Source organism: Phaethon lepturus, unplaced genomic scaffold (assembly GCF_000687285.1).
Source record: "Phaethon lepturus isolate BGI_N335 unplaced genomic scaffold, ASM68728v1 scaffold15120, whole genome shotgun sequence".
NCBI classification, from domain to species: Eukaryota; Metazoa; Chordata; class Aves; order Phaethontiformes; family Phaethontidae; genus Phaethon; species Phaethon lepturus.
In genome coordinates, this window is record NW_010511340.1 from 73,427 (window position 1) to 89,557 (window position 16,131).

Sequence of the window (16,131 nt, forward strand, 5' to 3'; positions counted from 1 at the left end):
ATTATTTGAATGAAACTGACACAGAAATATTTATGTTTATCACTGAGTAGTTAGTAGCATAATCCAATTTAGAAACACCAACTTTCAAAAAATGCAAAATCTTATTAAAATTAGAGAAAAAGCAAAATGTGCGTAAAGGCATACTTACTTAGGGGATCTGTTGCTAGAACTGGTTTTGGTATGTCACTTGGAACACCTGACCCATATTCATTTACTGCTGTTACTCTAAAGAAATATTCATTTCCAGGTACAAGGTTAGCTATTTGGAAACTAGTTTTCTTTAGTTCTGCAGTGACTGTTCCCCAGGTCTTCCTGTCAGCCTCACGTTTCTGCAGGATGTAATGAGTCACTGGGCTACCACCATCATTCTCTGGAGGTGCCCATGAAAGATGGCATGACATCTTGGTGACATCTGAAACCTTGAAGTCCGACACAGGTCCAGGAGTATCTGTAAAGAAATTTCAATTTATGCTAGTCTTTTCTTCTTTAGTAAATTAAAATTAAAGGGGGCTAACAGCTTCCTATAAAGGGGAGTTAGTGTTAGTTGATACACCTGTGCTCAAAAACTGTAGCACCTGCGGTTATAAAAAATTCCTGCAATGAATATTCAATGCAGTTAAAAAATTGTCTAGAGGTATTTCTCTCATTACTTACCCAGGACTCTGACGTTCACAAATACAGCCTTTTCTCCAGCTGCATTAACAAGTGTCAATGAATATTTGCCTGAGTCATCACGTGTTGAATCAGGGATGACACAGAAGGCCATAGTGTCAACCAGATCAACTTGTCCTTTTCTGATAACATTATCAACACCCATTCTCCTCCAGGTGACTTTTGGTGCTGGGCGACCCCTAACAATGGCAAAAAGTCTAATAGGGCATCCTGCCCTGACTGTGACTAATTTTCTCATGCTTGCATCCAGCTCAATCTCAGGAGGTTCTGAAGGACAAAATTAAAGAAATAAAAGGCAAAGTTTAGCACATAAAAGAAAACAAGAACAAATAAAGGGCAAAGTTTAGCACATAAAAGAAAACAAGAACAAATAAAGGTTTTATGTAAATACTCATAAAGAGGATGGGAAAACTCACCAAGTATTTCTTTGGGAGACACAGCTTCTTTCAGTTCAGCTGGTCGGCCAAGGCCAACCTGGTTTTGGGCAGAAACTCTGAACTCATATAATTGGTTCTCATCCAGGCTGGTGGCTGTAAATTCTGTATGAATAACTTGGGCAGCAACGTTGCATCGTTTCCATCCTGCTTCAGGATCAGCACCCTCAACTTTTGGTCTAATTTCAACAACATATCCAATAATTGGAGCACCACCATCATACACTGGTTTTCCCCAGCCAAGAGTTATGGAACTCTTTGTACTATCAACCACTCTCAAGTTTGTGGGAGGACCAGGTGGCTCTGAAAGACAATAAAAACTACAGATAAGAACACCGTTGTGCAATTTAGCAATCTGTTATGTTAACATTAAAACAAAATACAGTAGAATACAGTGGTATGATACCTATTGGGTCTTTCGCTACCACAGGTCTTGATGGCAAGCTTGGTTCTCCAAGTCCGACTTCATTTTCAGCACTGACGCGGAACTGATATTCATGACCAGGGATGAGATTAGTAACCTTCTTGCGTCTCTCTGGAATTGCAGTCTTAGTAACAGGAACCCATCTTAGTGATCGTTTCTCTCTCTTCTCTAAAATGTATCCTGTAATTGATTTGCCACCATCATATTCTGGAGGATTCCAGACCACAGTCATCTCTTCTTTGCTAACTCTTGTGACATCTGGGGGGTCAGGGCGTCCGGGTCTATCATATTTTGTTTTTGCAATAATTGGGTGTGTTTCTGTTGGTGGACCAGTGCCCATTTTATTCTCTGCACGAACTCTGAATATATATTCATTACCCTCAATGAGGCGTGTCACATTTGCATAGTTTGTTAGGACAGAGGAAGAGTATGTAGACCAAACCATACGCTTGCTTTCACATTTTTCCAGGATGTAGTTCTGTATTTCACAACCACCATCATCTTCTGGAGGGTCCCAAGTAACAGTACATCTATCACTTGAAATGTCAGTGACTTTCAAGTTTCTTACAGGACCTGGTTTATCCAAGACAATAACAGTAGCATATGCTACGAAACTACCAGCTGTGTTAGTTGCAGTAATCACGTATTTCCCACCATCACTACGCCTTGATTTTGTGAGAACAAACTTAGATGTGTCAGAAGTTGTTTCAATACTGACTCTTGGAGATCTGGTTAGATCTGTGGCATCTTTGTCCTTTGTCCATACAACTTCAGGCTGTGGTTTTCCTCTGACTCCAGCTTCAATTCTAATTGTGTCACCGGCTTTCACAGTTAGCACCCCACTTAGCTTCAAATCTAGTACTGGTTTCTGCAGATCTTCCTTCACAACAACTTCAGCTGTTCTTACCCAGTCACTTTCACCTGCCTCATTTTTGGTTTGAACTCGGAATTGGTAAATCTTATTTTCAACACATTTATCTACCATGTAGTGTGTTTCCTTAATGCTGCCTTTGTGAACCCTTTCCCATTCATCTGAATCTTTCAGTTTTCTCTCAACATGATAACTTAAATTGGGACTTCCACCATCATAATCTGGCCTTCTCCACTTCAGATATACAAATGTCTTTCCTTTCTCTGCAATGTGAAGATTTTCCGGCTCTCCAGGCTTGTCAATAGGATTGATGGCAAGGATGGGAGTCTTGGTCTCAATGCAAGGACCTGGACCTATTTTGTTTTCTGCACAAACCCTGAAGAAGTACTCACGGTTCTCCATAAGATTTGCCTTCACTAATCGTTTAGTGATATCAGAGGAGACAATTGACCATCCCCTCTGGTTTGGTTGACGGTACTCTACTATATAATTTGTAATTTCAGAGCCACCATTATCCACTGGACTCTCCCAAGCAATCATACAAGAATCTTTTGTGACATAGCTTATTTTCAGGTTCTGACATGGTCCAGGTCTGTCAAGTACATTAACAACAGCAAAAGCTTGAGCATGTCCACAACTGTTCTTAGCCGCTATTATATATTTGCCATGATCAGATCTTTTGGCTTCTTTCACTTGCAGTTCAACATTAGGTAGATCATGGACTATTTCAACACGCTTTTCTTGGACTAATACTTTGCCATCTTTAGACCATGTTATGTCAGGATCTGGCCTGCCTTTTACTTTACCAGTAATACGGATTGTTTGGCCTACTCGGACAGTAATTAAGTCTCGACAGGTCACATCTAGGCTTACTTCTGGAGGACTAAGAATATCCTTTGCAAGTACAGTTTCTGCCAGCTCTCTTGGTTCTCCCTCTCCCACAATGTTGACAGCTTTTATTCGGAATTTATATTCATTTCCTTCTATTAACCCAGGTACTCTGAAAGCACACTGTCTAATGAGTTCATCCTTATTAATCCTATTCCACTGTGTAGTTCCAGTTTTCTGACATTCCACAATATATCCCAGAATTGGGCTGCCACCATCTTTGAGGGGCTTTGTCCACACAAGATCAGCTGTTTCTTTGGTTTTGTCTTTTAATTTTGGATTTATAGGTGGTCCAGGAGGAGTGATAGGACGTGACGCTTTTATTGGATCAGAGCTTGGAGACGGTTTGCTTAAGCCCACCATGTTTTCTGCAAAAACTCTGAATTCATATGTGTTGCCTTCAAAAAGACCAGTGACTCTGTATTTCATATCAAGTATTGGTGTCTTATTGACACGCACCCATTTACCAGATGCTTCCCGACGTTCAAGTATATAACCAGTTATTGGAGTTCCACCGTCAGATTTTGGTAGGGTCCAAGACACTGTTGCAGCATTTTCTGTAATATCATAAACAGTTGGTTTACCAGGTGGGGATGGTGGATCAAACATATATTTAGCAACTGTTGGTTCTGAATCAAGGGGTGCACCAATGCCTATCTTATTTTCTGCCCGAACACGGAAAATATATTCACAGCCTTTCTGCAGTCGTGGAATCTTAATTTTTGTGTGACTTGTTCCAGAGCTAACCACTCCCCAAGTTTCTTTCTTTGATTGACGCTTCTCAACAATATAATTTATTATAGGACTCCCACCATCATCTTTAGGAGGGCGCCAAGAAATAACCATATGTTCTGGTGTTACTTCAAGAATATTAATAGGACCAGTTGGGGGGCCAGGAACATCCAAAACTGTAAGATGTAGAGCAACAGTTTTGCTGCCAGCTGCATTCGATACTGTGAGTAGATATTCTCCTGTATCTTTTCTTATGCAGTCTTTGATGGTAAGTACAGTTGAATAATTGTCAGTCTCAATCTTGTATCTACCATCCGTTTTAATTTCCGTGTCATCAGTAACCCATTTTGCAGTGGGAACTGGCACACCTCTCATAATGGCAGGAAGTCTCACTGTGGTGCCAGCTTTAACAACAAGACCTTCAATTAACTTCACATCTAATTCCACAGATGGAGGTACTGAAATTAGAGAAAAATAGAAATTACCTTTTCAGGGCAAATGCTTAAAGAAAGAGAGAAATAATCAGTGAAACAGCATGAAAAACCAAAACTTACCTAGTTTTTCTTGACACTCTATTGGTATAGTTGTATCTGGAAGGCTAAGACCAACAATGTTCTGAGCTCTCACACGGAATTTGTATATTTTTCCTTTTTGTAAGCCTGTAACAACACAGTCTAGCATAGGCACCGTCTGGAACTTTGTCCACTCATCTGCACCATCTTCTTGATATTCCACCAAGTATCCAGTTATCTCAGCACCACCATCACGATCTGGTCGATTCCAAACAAGGGAAACTTCAGTCTTGTCAACATCTACATGATGCAGATTCTTTGGCGGCCCTGGAGGATCTTTTAAAATACAAAACCGAAATGGTTACTAGGATGGCCAATCTATGGTAGCAGCGTACCATGTTCACATTAGTACCAACAAGATAATCTCAAAAATTACCAAAAGCAATGTGAACAAACCAAATCATATAACTGAAAAACACTTACGCAGTGGATCTATAGCTTTAATAGGCTTGATTGTTTCCACATATGGACCTCTACCAAACTGGTTCTCAGCTGCAACTCGAAAGAGGTACTGAATGCCTTCCATCAGATATTTAGCCATGTGACTGCGTTTCTTGGAGGATGATGAGATGGCTACCCACTGAGCAGAAGCTACATCTTTCCTTTCCACCACATAGTTGGTAATGACAGAGCCACCATCATCTTCTGGTTCCATCCAAGTCAGATAGCAAGAATCACTTCTAACTTCACTGGTTTGCAGATTTCTGGGTGGACCAGGCTTATCTAATATTGACAAAAATGGAAACTATTATTTATTTGATAACCAAAGCATTTTTTTTTACAAAATTTAGTAACTTTCAAGAGAAATGAGTATATTTCATGTAACTTTTAGTCCTTTTTCTACTGTGTATTTTTTATAACTTGGTTAATTGATATTTTCCAGACATTTCTTTATTTCTTCATTTCTAATTATAGAATAAAAACATGCAGTATAAAAGGAACATCAAAAAGATTACCTAAGACAACAACTTTTACTGAAACAGTCTTTGAACCAGCTGGATTTTCAACTGTCAGGGAGTAAATTCCACCATCTTCATGGACAGTGTTACGAATTTCAAGCTTACTGCCAACTCCTGTAACCTCAATATCAGCTTTGGGTGAGACCTCATGATCTTCTTTCTTCCAAGAAACTTTTGGGAATGGAACACCTTTAATAACAGCACTAAGTCTTAGGGTATCTCCAGCTTTTACATGCTGTTCTCGGGCCATATTAGCATCAAGTATCAGCTCAGGAGGTTCTGGAATCAAAATTTTATGTTTTTAGAAAATAAGGAAAAAAAATCTCTTCTTAGGTAAACTTATCTGATTTTATTAAACTCACCAAGTCTGTCCTTTACTTCTACCGGATCAGGAACATAGGCTGGTTCAGATTCACCTGCTGCATTGACTGCCTTGACCCTGAATTTATAGGTTAAACCCTCAGTAAGGCCAGTGACTTTGTATTTTGTTTCAGGACAAGAATCTGCTGTGAGATTTGCCTTTTTCCATTCTTCATCTCCAACCTTCTGATACTCAACAAGGTAGCCAATTATCTTGCCATTACCATCATGACGTGGTGGTTGCCAAGATAAATCAACTGAATTTTTAGTTTTATCTACTGCTTCCGGATTAACAGGTGGACTTGGTTTTGCTGTTAAAAAAAAAACAAAAAAAGAAAGAAATAGGAAAAAAAGGAAACTATTAAAATGATTTTCAAACCAAAATGAAAAGTGCATTAAAATTTCAATGAGAAATTAAATTTAATACTTTACCGATTGGATCTCTAGCAAAAATTGGCTTTGATGGTGGACTAGGATCACCAACGCCAATCTCATTTTCTGCTGAAACACGGAATTCATATTGACAGCCTTCAAGGAGGTCAGGTACTTTAAACTGGGTACTGGGGAAAATTGGGTCTTTGGTAACTCTGACCCATCTTGTAGCCATTGTTTCCTTCTTTTCTACAATATAGTTTGTTATTGGCTTGCCTCCATCATATGGTTTGTTCCAAACCACTACTGCAGAGTCTTTGGTAACATCCTTAATGATTGGTTGCTCAGGTGCATCAGGAACACCTGGAAGAAACAAAAAAAAAGTTTATGAGGACTACAAGCAGAGGAAAGACTAAAGTATCAAAGTCAGATAATAAATGAATAACATACGGAAACGGTCCTTGGCTTTCATCTCGTCAGAGATGAGAGGATCACTTATGCCATAAAGATTTTCAGCATAAATTCGAATTTGATATTCTCTTCCTTCAAGCAGCTTAGGAATTTTGCATGTTGTCTTAACTGTGGTAGATGTAACTGGCATCCACAGGTCTCTGTGTGCATCCTTCTTCTCAACAATGTAATTTGTAATTTCACTGCCTCCATCATCTAATGGAGGTTTCCAGGAAACTATCATATGATCTTTATGAACTTCATCAAATATAACTGGGCCTACTGGAGGCGATGGGCGATCTGTTTAAGAAAAAATAAAACATATGATGCTTTTATATGAATGTCACAGTGACATAGATTAAACAGTGTCAATACAGTAAATATATTATGAAATTAGAAACCTGGCATCACAGTTTTTAATAAGGAATCAAGACCTCAAGACTATTCCTCTTTAATAGGTGTTTGACTCACTGGACTTAATTCTCTAATGCTTATGAGGTATTTGGTGACTGATATTTTCTACAGGGTTGACATTCTCTAAATGCATGTAGAGACATAAAATTATTCATACTGAATAAACTAAGCCAGAGTTAGCTATGTACTCAAAAGTAATAAATTGTATTTCAGTACAAATGAGAATGCAGTAAATCATATTAATGTAATAAAGAACACATTTTAATATTTACATTTATATAATTCAATTAATTCTAATCACTACTAAAAATCACATACAATACTGTTCAGTAAAACCTACCAACAACATTAACTTGACAAAATCCTTTTCTTGATCCTGTGCTGTTCTCTATAGTAACGCAATATTTGCCTGAGTCTTCACGGACAGATTTTAGTATCCCCAAGCAAAGAGTTGTAGGAGTTGTCTTGATCTTTGTACGGTCATCTTCTTTCACAACAATATCATCCTTTAGCCAAGTAACCTTTGGTGCAGGCTTGCCTGAGTAACGTCCAGTCAGGCTGAAAGCTTCACCAACCCGAACAATAAGCTTGTCTCTAAAGTCAAGGTCAAGTGATGGAGGAGCTGAAACACAGTATTAAAAAACACAATGCCCACAAATGTCAGCAATATTAATAAGAAAAAGAAAGGAATCACTAAATGTAATCACTGTTTTCAAAAGAAATATGAAAAATATACATACCAATTTCATCCTTGCATGTGATTGGTTTTGTGCAAAATGATGGCTTGCCTTGCCCCACAATATTGCAAGCACTCACACGATACTCATAGGTGTCACCCTCTTTCAAACCTTCTACAGTGTATTTCCTATCAAGCATTTTCTCCTTTGTAACTTTGTGGAATTTCTCCTTTCCAATAAGACGGCTCTCTAGAACATACATGGTGATATCTGAGCCTCCATTATATTTTGGAGGGTTCCAAGTTAATGTAACAGAGTTCTTGGTAACTGCTTTTACTTCTAGGTCTTCTGGACGGTCAGGAACAGCTGTGAATAAACAAAAAAAAAGGGTAAATGCAGTTTTCTGCATATTCATCTTATATGACAGTAATCCAAACCCCAAAAATATACTTACTTATTGGATCTCTAATGACAATCTCTTTTGTTGTCTCTGTGAATGGACCCATGCCAATTATATTCTCAGCTGCAATTCGGAAAAAGTAGGCTTTCCCTTCAGTGAGTCCCTGAACAGTAGCATTCTGCCTTGTAACTGTGTAGCTTACTGGTGTCCAAGCTCTATGGTCAGATTCACGTTTTTCAATTATATAGTTGGTAATAGGAGAACCACCATCATCTTCTGGAGTAAACCACGTCAATTTACAAGAGTCACTGGTTAGGTTCTCAGTAAGGAATGGCATTCCAACTGGGCCTGGTACATCTGAAAGCAAAGAAGAAACAGAGTATTTAAGTATACATGCTGAATGTTATGAAATTTTACTTGCTCACAAGGACTGAAGTTGCTATTTACCTAGCACGTCAACAATAATAGTCTTCTTCCTCTCACCACCGGCATTTTTAGCAAGAAGAGTGTATATACCCTGATGGCTCCTTTTGCAATTCTTGATGACCAAAGAAGAACTAATAGCTGTTTCTTCAATTCTGGCTTCTTCTGGTAAAGCTCGGTCATCCCTGCTCCAAGTCACTGTTGGAGCTGGTTTTCCTGAGACATATGCTATGATCCGAATTACTCCTCCAGCATGAACAACAATTCTGTCCCTGACACTTGCATCCAAATTAATATCAGGAGCCACTGTGGAAGTTGAACAAAAAAATTCAATTAATTATTTTTTCTCAATTTGACTTGGAGGCCCTAAAAATGTAAATGTTAATGATAAATACCAATTCTGTCCTTCATTTCAATAATGTCTGTAACTTCTCCAGGCTCTCCAATGCCAGCAGCATTCACTGCTCTAACTCTAAATTTGTAAAAACATCCTTCTTTCAGTCCTGCCACAACGAACTTGGTTCCTCTAATTTCTTTATCTTTTACCTGGAAAAAAATATTATAACATCAGCTAACGTCAAGGTATCATCAATTTCTTTTTGATGCTTGAAACAAATCTTAAATCAGATGTTGTTTCAGATTTAAAACCACAAGACAGTCTTAAGTACACATGGATCTAGCTCACATAGAATACTTCAGAATCTGTGTAACAAAATACAGGACATGGACATACAAGCTATTCTGAAGATTCACTTTTTCATAATTCTAACAGACCAGGATGTTACAGTAATTACAATAGTCTGTGGTCTCAGAAGAATTACATGTGTTATTGGACAAATAAACTCATGTAAGTGACAGTGGCAAAAAAAAAAAAAAAGGAATACTTTGTTCTTTTTAAACCACAGTATGAAGCCTGTTTACATGGAAACACTGCAGGAAATTTAGGTATTACTTAAAATGCACCCAAAGGTTAATGGAGATACAAAAAATAGCCAAGGTATGCATCAGTTAAATTTTCAGCAATGCATTATTTAGAAAAAAAAGAATCAGTAATGCATTATTGAAAAAAAATGAATAATGCATTATTGAAAAAAGTAGGAAAATGTAGGAACATAGCAGTTGCAAATGATTTTGCATAATCTGATACCAGTGAGATTTACTTTTGTGCCAGTGCTAACTTGGTCTCGTCTTCTGTTCTTTTGTCACAAATTACCTACATATTTTCTCACATCTTTAAACAGAAATTTAAAAATTCTAAGTTTAAGAAACTGCAAAGTTAACTTCATGTTGTAGAGGGGCAATTACTGACTTTTACATTTGGTCTTATATTTTTAACATATGAAGATAATTGTGCTACAAAAATATGGACTTTTAGAAAATAACTTGCATAGTGAAAAGCAGTAAAAAATATTTTCTGGAGGGTTTTCTTTTGACAGACACACAGAGAAAAGAAATGCAGATTCTGTAATAGCTTTCCACCTACCCGTTCCCATTCTTCTTTTCCTTCTTCTTTATACTCAACAATGTAGCCAGTGACCCTAGAACCACCATCCTTTAGTGGTGGAGCCCACTCCAAGTCTACAGAAGACTTTGTCCAGTCAGTAACTTTTGGAATAGGAGGGCCAGGTGGGGCTGAAAAATATCATCATAACATTACAATATAACAATATATTCTATGTTCTTATTGGAATATTTTCAAATTAAAAAATAGGAATCTAAAATATTTACCAATAGGATCTCTAGCAATTGCTGGATCAGATGGCATGCTTGGTGGACCAACACCAGCTGCATTGATAGCTGAAACACGGAACTGATATTCAGAGCCCTCAATAAGACCTGTAACTTTGTATGAAACGCCCAGTGCCATAGGTTTGATAGGATCACGGTTAACCCTGGTCCATCTCTTTCCGGTAGTCTCTTTGCGCTCCAACCAGTAACCAGTAATAGGAGAACCACCATCATGTTCTGGTTCTTCCCAGTTTACAGTCATTGAGTCACGTGTTATACTGCTAACTGTTGGCTTGTCACAAGGTCCAGGAACAGCTGGGGGGAAAAATTCACACATAGCTTGTAAAAAAACAGATAAAGGAAGATGGAGATAGCTAGAGTGCAAAACAGAGCTGTGGTCACAGTTGCATTAGGGAGTTACCTATCTGCATGAGACTCCTTCCCTGATTCACCTTCCCATCCCTATTCAGGTACGTCTACTTCTGTGAAACATAAAGTATCTTCCCTTCAAATAATTATTGTCAAAAATGAGGTCTTCTTGACCTTCCTGGATCAGTACATCGTTTCAGTGCCCAGCCTAACCTTGGATGTTTTAAGAATGATATTCTCTTGCCAGCCTAACATTCCTTCTACTAGCTCTAAGCTAGTCTAATTTCTCTTTCAGAACTGAAGGCAGGAAATGACTTTTCCTGATCTAGAAAGTCAATAATGTCTCAAATACAACAGAATGACTGATCAGGTAAACCTTATTCATATATTTAAACCTTTAAAAAGCTTGAGATTGTATTTTAGTGTATAACAAGAAGGGAGAAAAGTTTTTTAAGTACTACATGTGATTTTAAGAACTAACTACTAATGTTAAAACTCTTCAAGCTATTCTAGAAAATTTACTTACATGAAGAAAGAAAAGTAGTAGCGGTATTTAACAGATGCTGTACACATACCAGAAAACAACTGACAAAATTTGAAAGCATATTCCTACTTACTGAAAAGATTTCGTGCTGTTTCTGGTTCACTATCCAAAGGTTCTCCAATGCCGTATTTGTTTTGTGCCATAATGCGGAACACATATTCATGGCCTTCCATCAACTTGGGAACAGTAAATAAGCATTCCTTAGGCTCATTAGTAACAGGTACCCATGTCCTCCTATTTGCTTCTTTTTTCTCTATAACATAGTTTGTAATCTTAGAACCACCATCATCTAATGGAGGAAGCCATGATATTGTCATTTTATCAGCCAAAATGGATTCAAATTTAATGGGCCCCACTGGAGGTCCAGGACGACCTAAAAGATACATTTTTATGAAGAAGAATTAATTCGAATGCTATTAAAATAAAATATCACATGAATGCTATCATTTTATGTAATGCATAAGAGTTTTTGATATCTACCCAGAACGTTTAGTCTCATCTCCTTTGAAGCAGTTCCCAGATTATTTACAGCTGTTATAGTATATAAGCCTGTATCACTTCTGCGAGACTGTTGAATCAACAAAGTGCAAGTATCTTCACCAACGATCTTGTTGACATGCTGATCATACAGCACTGGTGTTTTGTCATCTGGTTTCTTTGGAGAAGCTTTTAGCCATGTTAATGTGGGGAAGGGTACACCCTTTATCTTGGCCACAATGTTAACATCTGTTCCTTGTTCAACCTCCATAAATTCTTTGAGTTCAATAGATGGTGGACCTACAATGAAATGTTGAAATAAATCAACACACAAAAATACTTCATCATTTTAAAATGGAATTTGCATTTACTGGTATCAGTTAGTACTTACATGTCTGGTCTTTGACAACCAGTGGGCCAACAGTGGCTGAAGGCCTACTAGGACCTGCGATATTTACAGCTTTGACTCTGAATTCGTATTCTCCACCTTCTACAAGATCCTCAACAGTAAACTTTGTTTCCTCCACATCACGTCTGTTGCATTGCTTCCAAGTCTCTTTCACTTCTCCAGTACGATCCCAGCGGAGACATTCAACATTATAATGTGTAACAGGAGCTCCACCATCGTTCTTCGGTGGTTTCCATGTCAAGCTCACTGTGTTCTTGGTTACAAGACCAATCTTTAGTTTAATAGGTGGATCAGGAGGATCTTCACAAACAAAACAGAAATGTGAATAAATCCACTGTACAGTATTATCTGGTTTTAAAGAATTTGTTTGATTTTCATTTCACTTACGGATTGGATCCCTGGCTGTGGTCCGTTGGATGGTTTCTGCAGGAGGGCCAACACCAAAACGGTTTTCTGCACGTACCCGGAAGAAATACTCTTGGCCAGATATGAGATCAGGTACAACAAAGGAAGTACTTCCACAGTTTGCATTTACTTTAGTCCAGGCCTTCCCATCAATAGTTCTTTTCTCTATAACATAGCCTCTGATTCTATCTCCACCATCATCATCTGGCATCTTCCATGAAAGTTTACAACTACCTCTTGTGATATCACTTACTTTTAGGTCTTTTGGTGGACCTGGGACATCTGTTAAGGTGAAAGCACAACAGAAACAATTTTATATAAGTATGTAGAAAAATAAGACTAAAACCTAGTATTTGAATAGTTCAATATGTGTAAGCCATACCAAGCACATTGACTCTAACATGCACAGTTTTTTGTCCTGCTTTGTTCTTTGCTGTAATACTGTATCGGCCAGAATGACTTCTGTTGCACTCAGGGATGATAATCACTGAACGTGTATCAGTTGCTTCCACCTGTGTATTATAGAAAGAAAGAGAAGTTGTATATCAACTCTAAATATTTATGTTTGAAAAATGCAACAATACTAAAGTTACAAAAATTGTTTGCTTTACCTGAGCTTCCTCAGGTACATTATGACCTCCCTCCTATAAACAAAGGGAAATAATGTAAATGTAAAAAAGGGTAGGCTTAAATGTCTAGAAATGCATGTAGAAAAAAGTTTTTTCTTTTACTAACCTTTGCTGTTGTCTTCGCTTTTCCTTCAAACTCCCAAAATGTTTTTGGAACTGGACGACCCTTAATAACAGCTGGGATTTTAATTGTTGTGCCAGCACGGCAAGAGAGGAAATCCTGTGCTCCAATATCAAGGAAGATCTCTGGTTCCTCTGCAAAAATATTTTGATATATTTGAAATTTTAAGAGCTACTGAAAGTAACTTTCTGTCAGCACTGAACTAGAATCCCACACAAACATGCAGTATGCATGTTTATGTGAAAAAGATCGGGTGTGCAAAAAGGAAGCTGGGAAGTATATAAATAGAAAAATTTGTTGCAGTAATTTCTTCATAAAATACACATTATTTCCTTAGTATGACTGTAGGTGGTCATCAGTTTTCTAATGGATCCTGCCCTGGTAATAGTCATCATGACACTTTCAAAAATGTGTGTCAATCTTCTGTTACATTTTTGCGTAATTGTTTGTTCTGTTTTGACTTTGGCTTGCTTGGCATCCTGCTTGAACATTCACAGCAGTAGGTGGCATTTAAATATAAACACACAAATTAATTCCCAGAACACTTACCTAGAATATCTTGGACAAGTATTTCTGATGTTGCAGGACTTGGTTCTGATTCTCCAGCAGCATTTACAGCTTTCACCCTAAATCGGTATTTTCTGAGCTCTTTCAAGTTGGGAATAACACATTCACAAGTAGGAAAAAGTTTGTCTCCTTCATTCACCTTCTTCCAGTCAGTACTACCTTCATCTTGCATTTCAACAATATATCCTTTTATAGGACTGCCACCATCTTTTTGTGGAGGCTTCCATGCAAGAGCTACAGATGATTTGGTTTTGTCTTTGACCTCTGGGCAAGATGGTGGACCAGGTGCAACTTGTAAAACAAGAACAAGTAAAAATTACCTGAGAGTTAGTGTCTGCCTAAATATTTCTAAATACTTTCTAGAATAATGCAAGTATTTTAATTTTCTTCTGTCATACATACAATGTATAATTCTAGAACATGCATACTAATTACATATATTACATATATTCTTAAGGGATACTTAAGGTACAAGGCATAAAGATTGAACTCTTTAACAATAAAGAAAAATAATAATATAAACATCTAATTCTGAACTCAACTTTATTTGGCAATGTTTTCATTGATGTAATCACAGTTTAAGGTTCATAAAAGAGGTTAAAAAATTAAATTAAACCTAATTATTTTTTAAACAATGAAAAACAGCAAATCGGGAAACTACCTTGTGTCAATATATTCTTTTTGGTTTAATGAAAACAAAGCATTGGATTAATTGCACTAAATTAAATATAAATAATAGTAGCACATTTTGGTTCTGGTGTGATATAGGCCTTAAAAACAGTCATACAAATAATACACTTACATATGGGATCTGCTGCTAAAGCAGGATCTGATGGTTCACTGGGAGGGCCAATTCCAGCAAGATTTTCAGCCATAACTCTAAACTGGTATTCAACACCTTCAGCCAAACGAAGCACGTTGTACTCTAGACCTTTTACTGATGGTTTTGTTACTGGAGCCCTGTTAACACGTGACCAGTAGACACCTCCCACCTCTCTCTTTTCCAGCCAATAGCCAGTAATTGGGCTGCCACCATCGTTCAAAGGAGGCTCCCAAGTCACCAGCATTGATGATCTGGTGCGATCTAAAATTTTTGGCTTTCCAGGAGGTCCAGGAAGGCCATAGGGATCCTTAATAACAACTTTTTCTGAGAGGCATTCATCACTGATTCCATATTTATTTACAGCCCGGACTCTAAATTGATATTTTTCATTTGTTGCAAGATTCCATACCTGAAAAATAAGATTTAAATCAATACTTGGCTACTTTCAGAATAAACTTATTTGAAGTTATGCAGCATTTTTGCTTTAAATTCTGTCTTGGAATCGCATTGACATAACTATGCTTATGTACTACACAGCTGTATGTGATGCCCTAGGGATATTCTTATTTCACGTACACAGGATCAAATACAAATAAAAATGTCATCATATGTGTTTTTTCAGTTGGTGAAGCTGTGAATAATGATGGGAAATAGGAAGAAAGATGTCTTCTAAACTTGGCTGAGATTAAGTACCCAAAAAAGAACAATTTCTTTTGTCACATGAGGAAAATACACATACAGAGATGGGCAACATTCATCCAGTAATTCTGGAGCCTAAATGGGACATGAACATAGCTATCTATGCAAGTAGCAGTTTTCATTAGATGTGTACTATTGTTATTTTTTATGTATACTGAAGTATGTAATGAAGATATTTTATAAATTACCCCAAATCTTCTCTCAACAGCACTTTTGGAGACTTCTTCCCACTCAGATTTCTTCCTACTAGCATCACGTTTCTCAATAATGTAATGTGTAATCTCACTACCACCATTATCAAGAGGCGCATCCCATGTTAAATAGCATGATTCTGCTTTAATATCAGAAACAGCAAGATTTCTTGGTGGAGAAGGACGATCTGCATGAAAGCAATAGAGCATAGAATTACATTAAGAAAAAGGCAAAAGCATTTTATCAGCTGTCATTTTATTAAAATGTCGCATCCTTACCATACACTTCAACATGCACATTGCGAAATGCAGTGCCAAGACGATTGGAAGCCCTCACAGTGTAAGTGCCTTTATCATCCCTCACTGCTGCAGGCAGGATAAGTTCAGTTTTTGCCTCAGTTCTAGATACTTCTTCCTTGGTTATCTTAAGTGCACTGGATGTTTGGTCAATTAAAACTTCATTCTTGTCCCATTCAATCTTTGGCATTGGCAGACCTGTCACATCAGCAGGACTATTACCT

At 37.6% G+C, this 16,131-nt stretch overlaps 1 protein-coding gene across 1 annotated transcript in view; it reads right to left on the reverse strand.

Moving 5' to 3' along the window:
* The window catches only part of TTN (titin), a 244,575-nt gene that overhangs the window by 55,725 nt on the left and 172,719 nt on the right, over positions 1 to 16,131 (reverse strand). Inside the window, exons 175-202 of the mRNA XM_010283656.1 lie at positions 15,890 to 16,131; positions 15,608 to 15,798; positions 14,700 to 15,129; positions 13,880 to 14,188; positions 13,316 to 13,464; positions 13,192 to 13,224; positions 12,963 to 13,092; positions 12,563 to 12,862; positions 12,158 to 12,475; positions 11,770 to 12,066; positions 11,363 to 11,662; positions 10,377 to 10,691; positions 10,132 to 10,280; positions 9,044 to 9,194; positions 8,673 to 8,954; positions 8,280 to 8,582; positions 7,889 to 8,191; positions 7,489 to 7,770; positions 6,735 to 7,034; positions 6,345 to 6,647; positions 5,915 to 6,223; positions 5,550 to 5,831; positions 5,017 to 5,316; positions 4,576 to 4,869; positions 1,513 to 4,479; positions 1,089 to 1,409; positions 655 to 939; positions 149 to 448 (exon numbers count right to left, since the gene is read on the reverse strand). The exon at positions 15,890 to 16,131 is cut by the window's right edge and continues 91 nt beyond it. Coding sequence (XP_010281958.1) covers positions 149 to 448; positions 655 to 939; positions 1,089 to 1,409; positions 1,513 to 4,479; positions 4,576 to 4,869; positions 5,017 to 5,316; positions 5,550 to 5,831; positions 5,915 to 6,223; positions 6,345 to 6,647; positions 6,735 to 7,034; positions 7,489 to 7,770; positions 7,889 to 8,191; positions 8,280 to 8,582; positions 8,673 to 8,954; positions 9,044 to 9,194; positions 10,132 to 10,280; positions 10,377 to 10,691; positions 11,363 to 11,662; positions 11,770 to 12,066; positions 12,158 to 12,475; positions 12,563 to 12,862; positions 12,963 to 13,092; positions 13,192 to 13,224; positions 13,316 to 13,464; positions 13,880 to 14,188; positions 14,700 to 15,129; positions 15,608 to 15,798; positions 15,890 to 16,131 — 10,145 coding nt within the window. The remainder of the gene's footprint in view (positions 1 to 148; positions 449 to 654; positions 940 to 1,088; positions 1,410 to 1,512; positions 4,480 to 4,575; positions 4,870 to 5,016; positions 5,317 to 5,549; positions 5,832 to 5,914; positions 6,224 to 6,344; positions 6,648 to 6,734; positions 7,035 to 7,488; positions 7,771 to 7,888; positions 8,192 to 8,279; positions 8,583 to 8,672; positions 8,955 to 9,043; positions 9,195 to 10,131; positions 10,281 to 10,376; positions 10,692 to 11,362; positions 11,663 to 11,769; positions 12,067 to 12,157; positions 12,476 to 12,562; positions 12,863 to 12,962; positions 13,093 to 13,191; positions 13,225 to 13,315; positions 13,465 to 13,879; positions 14,189 to 14,699; positions 15,130 to 15,607; positions 15,799 to 15,889) is intronic.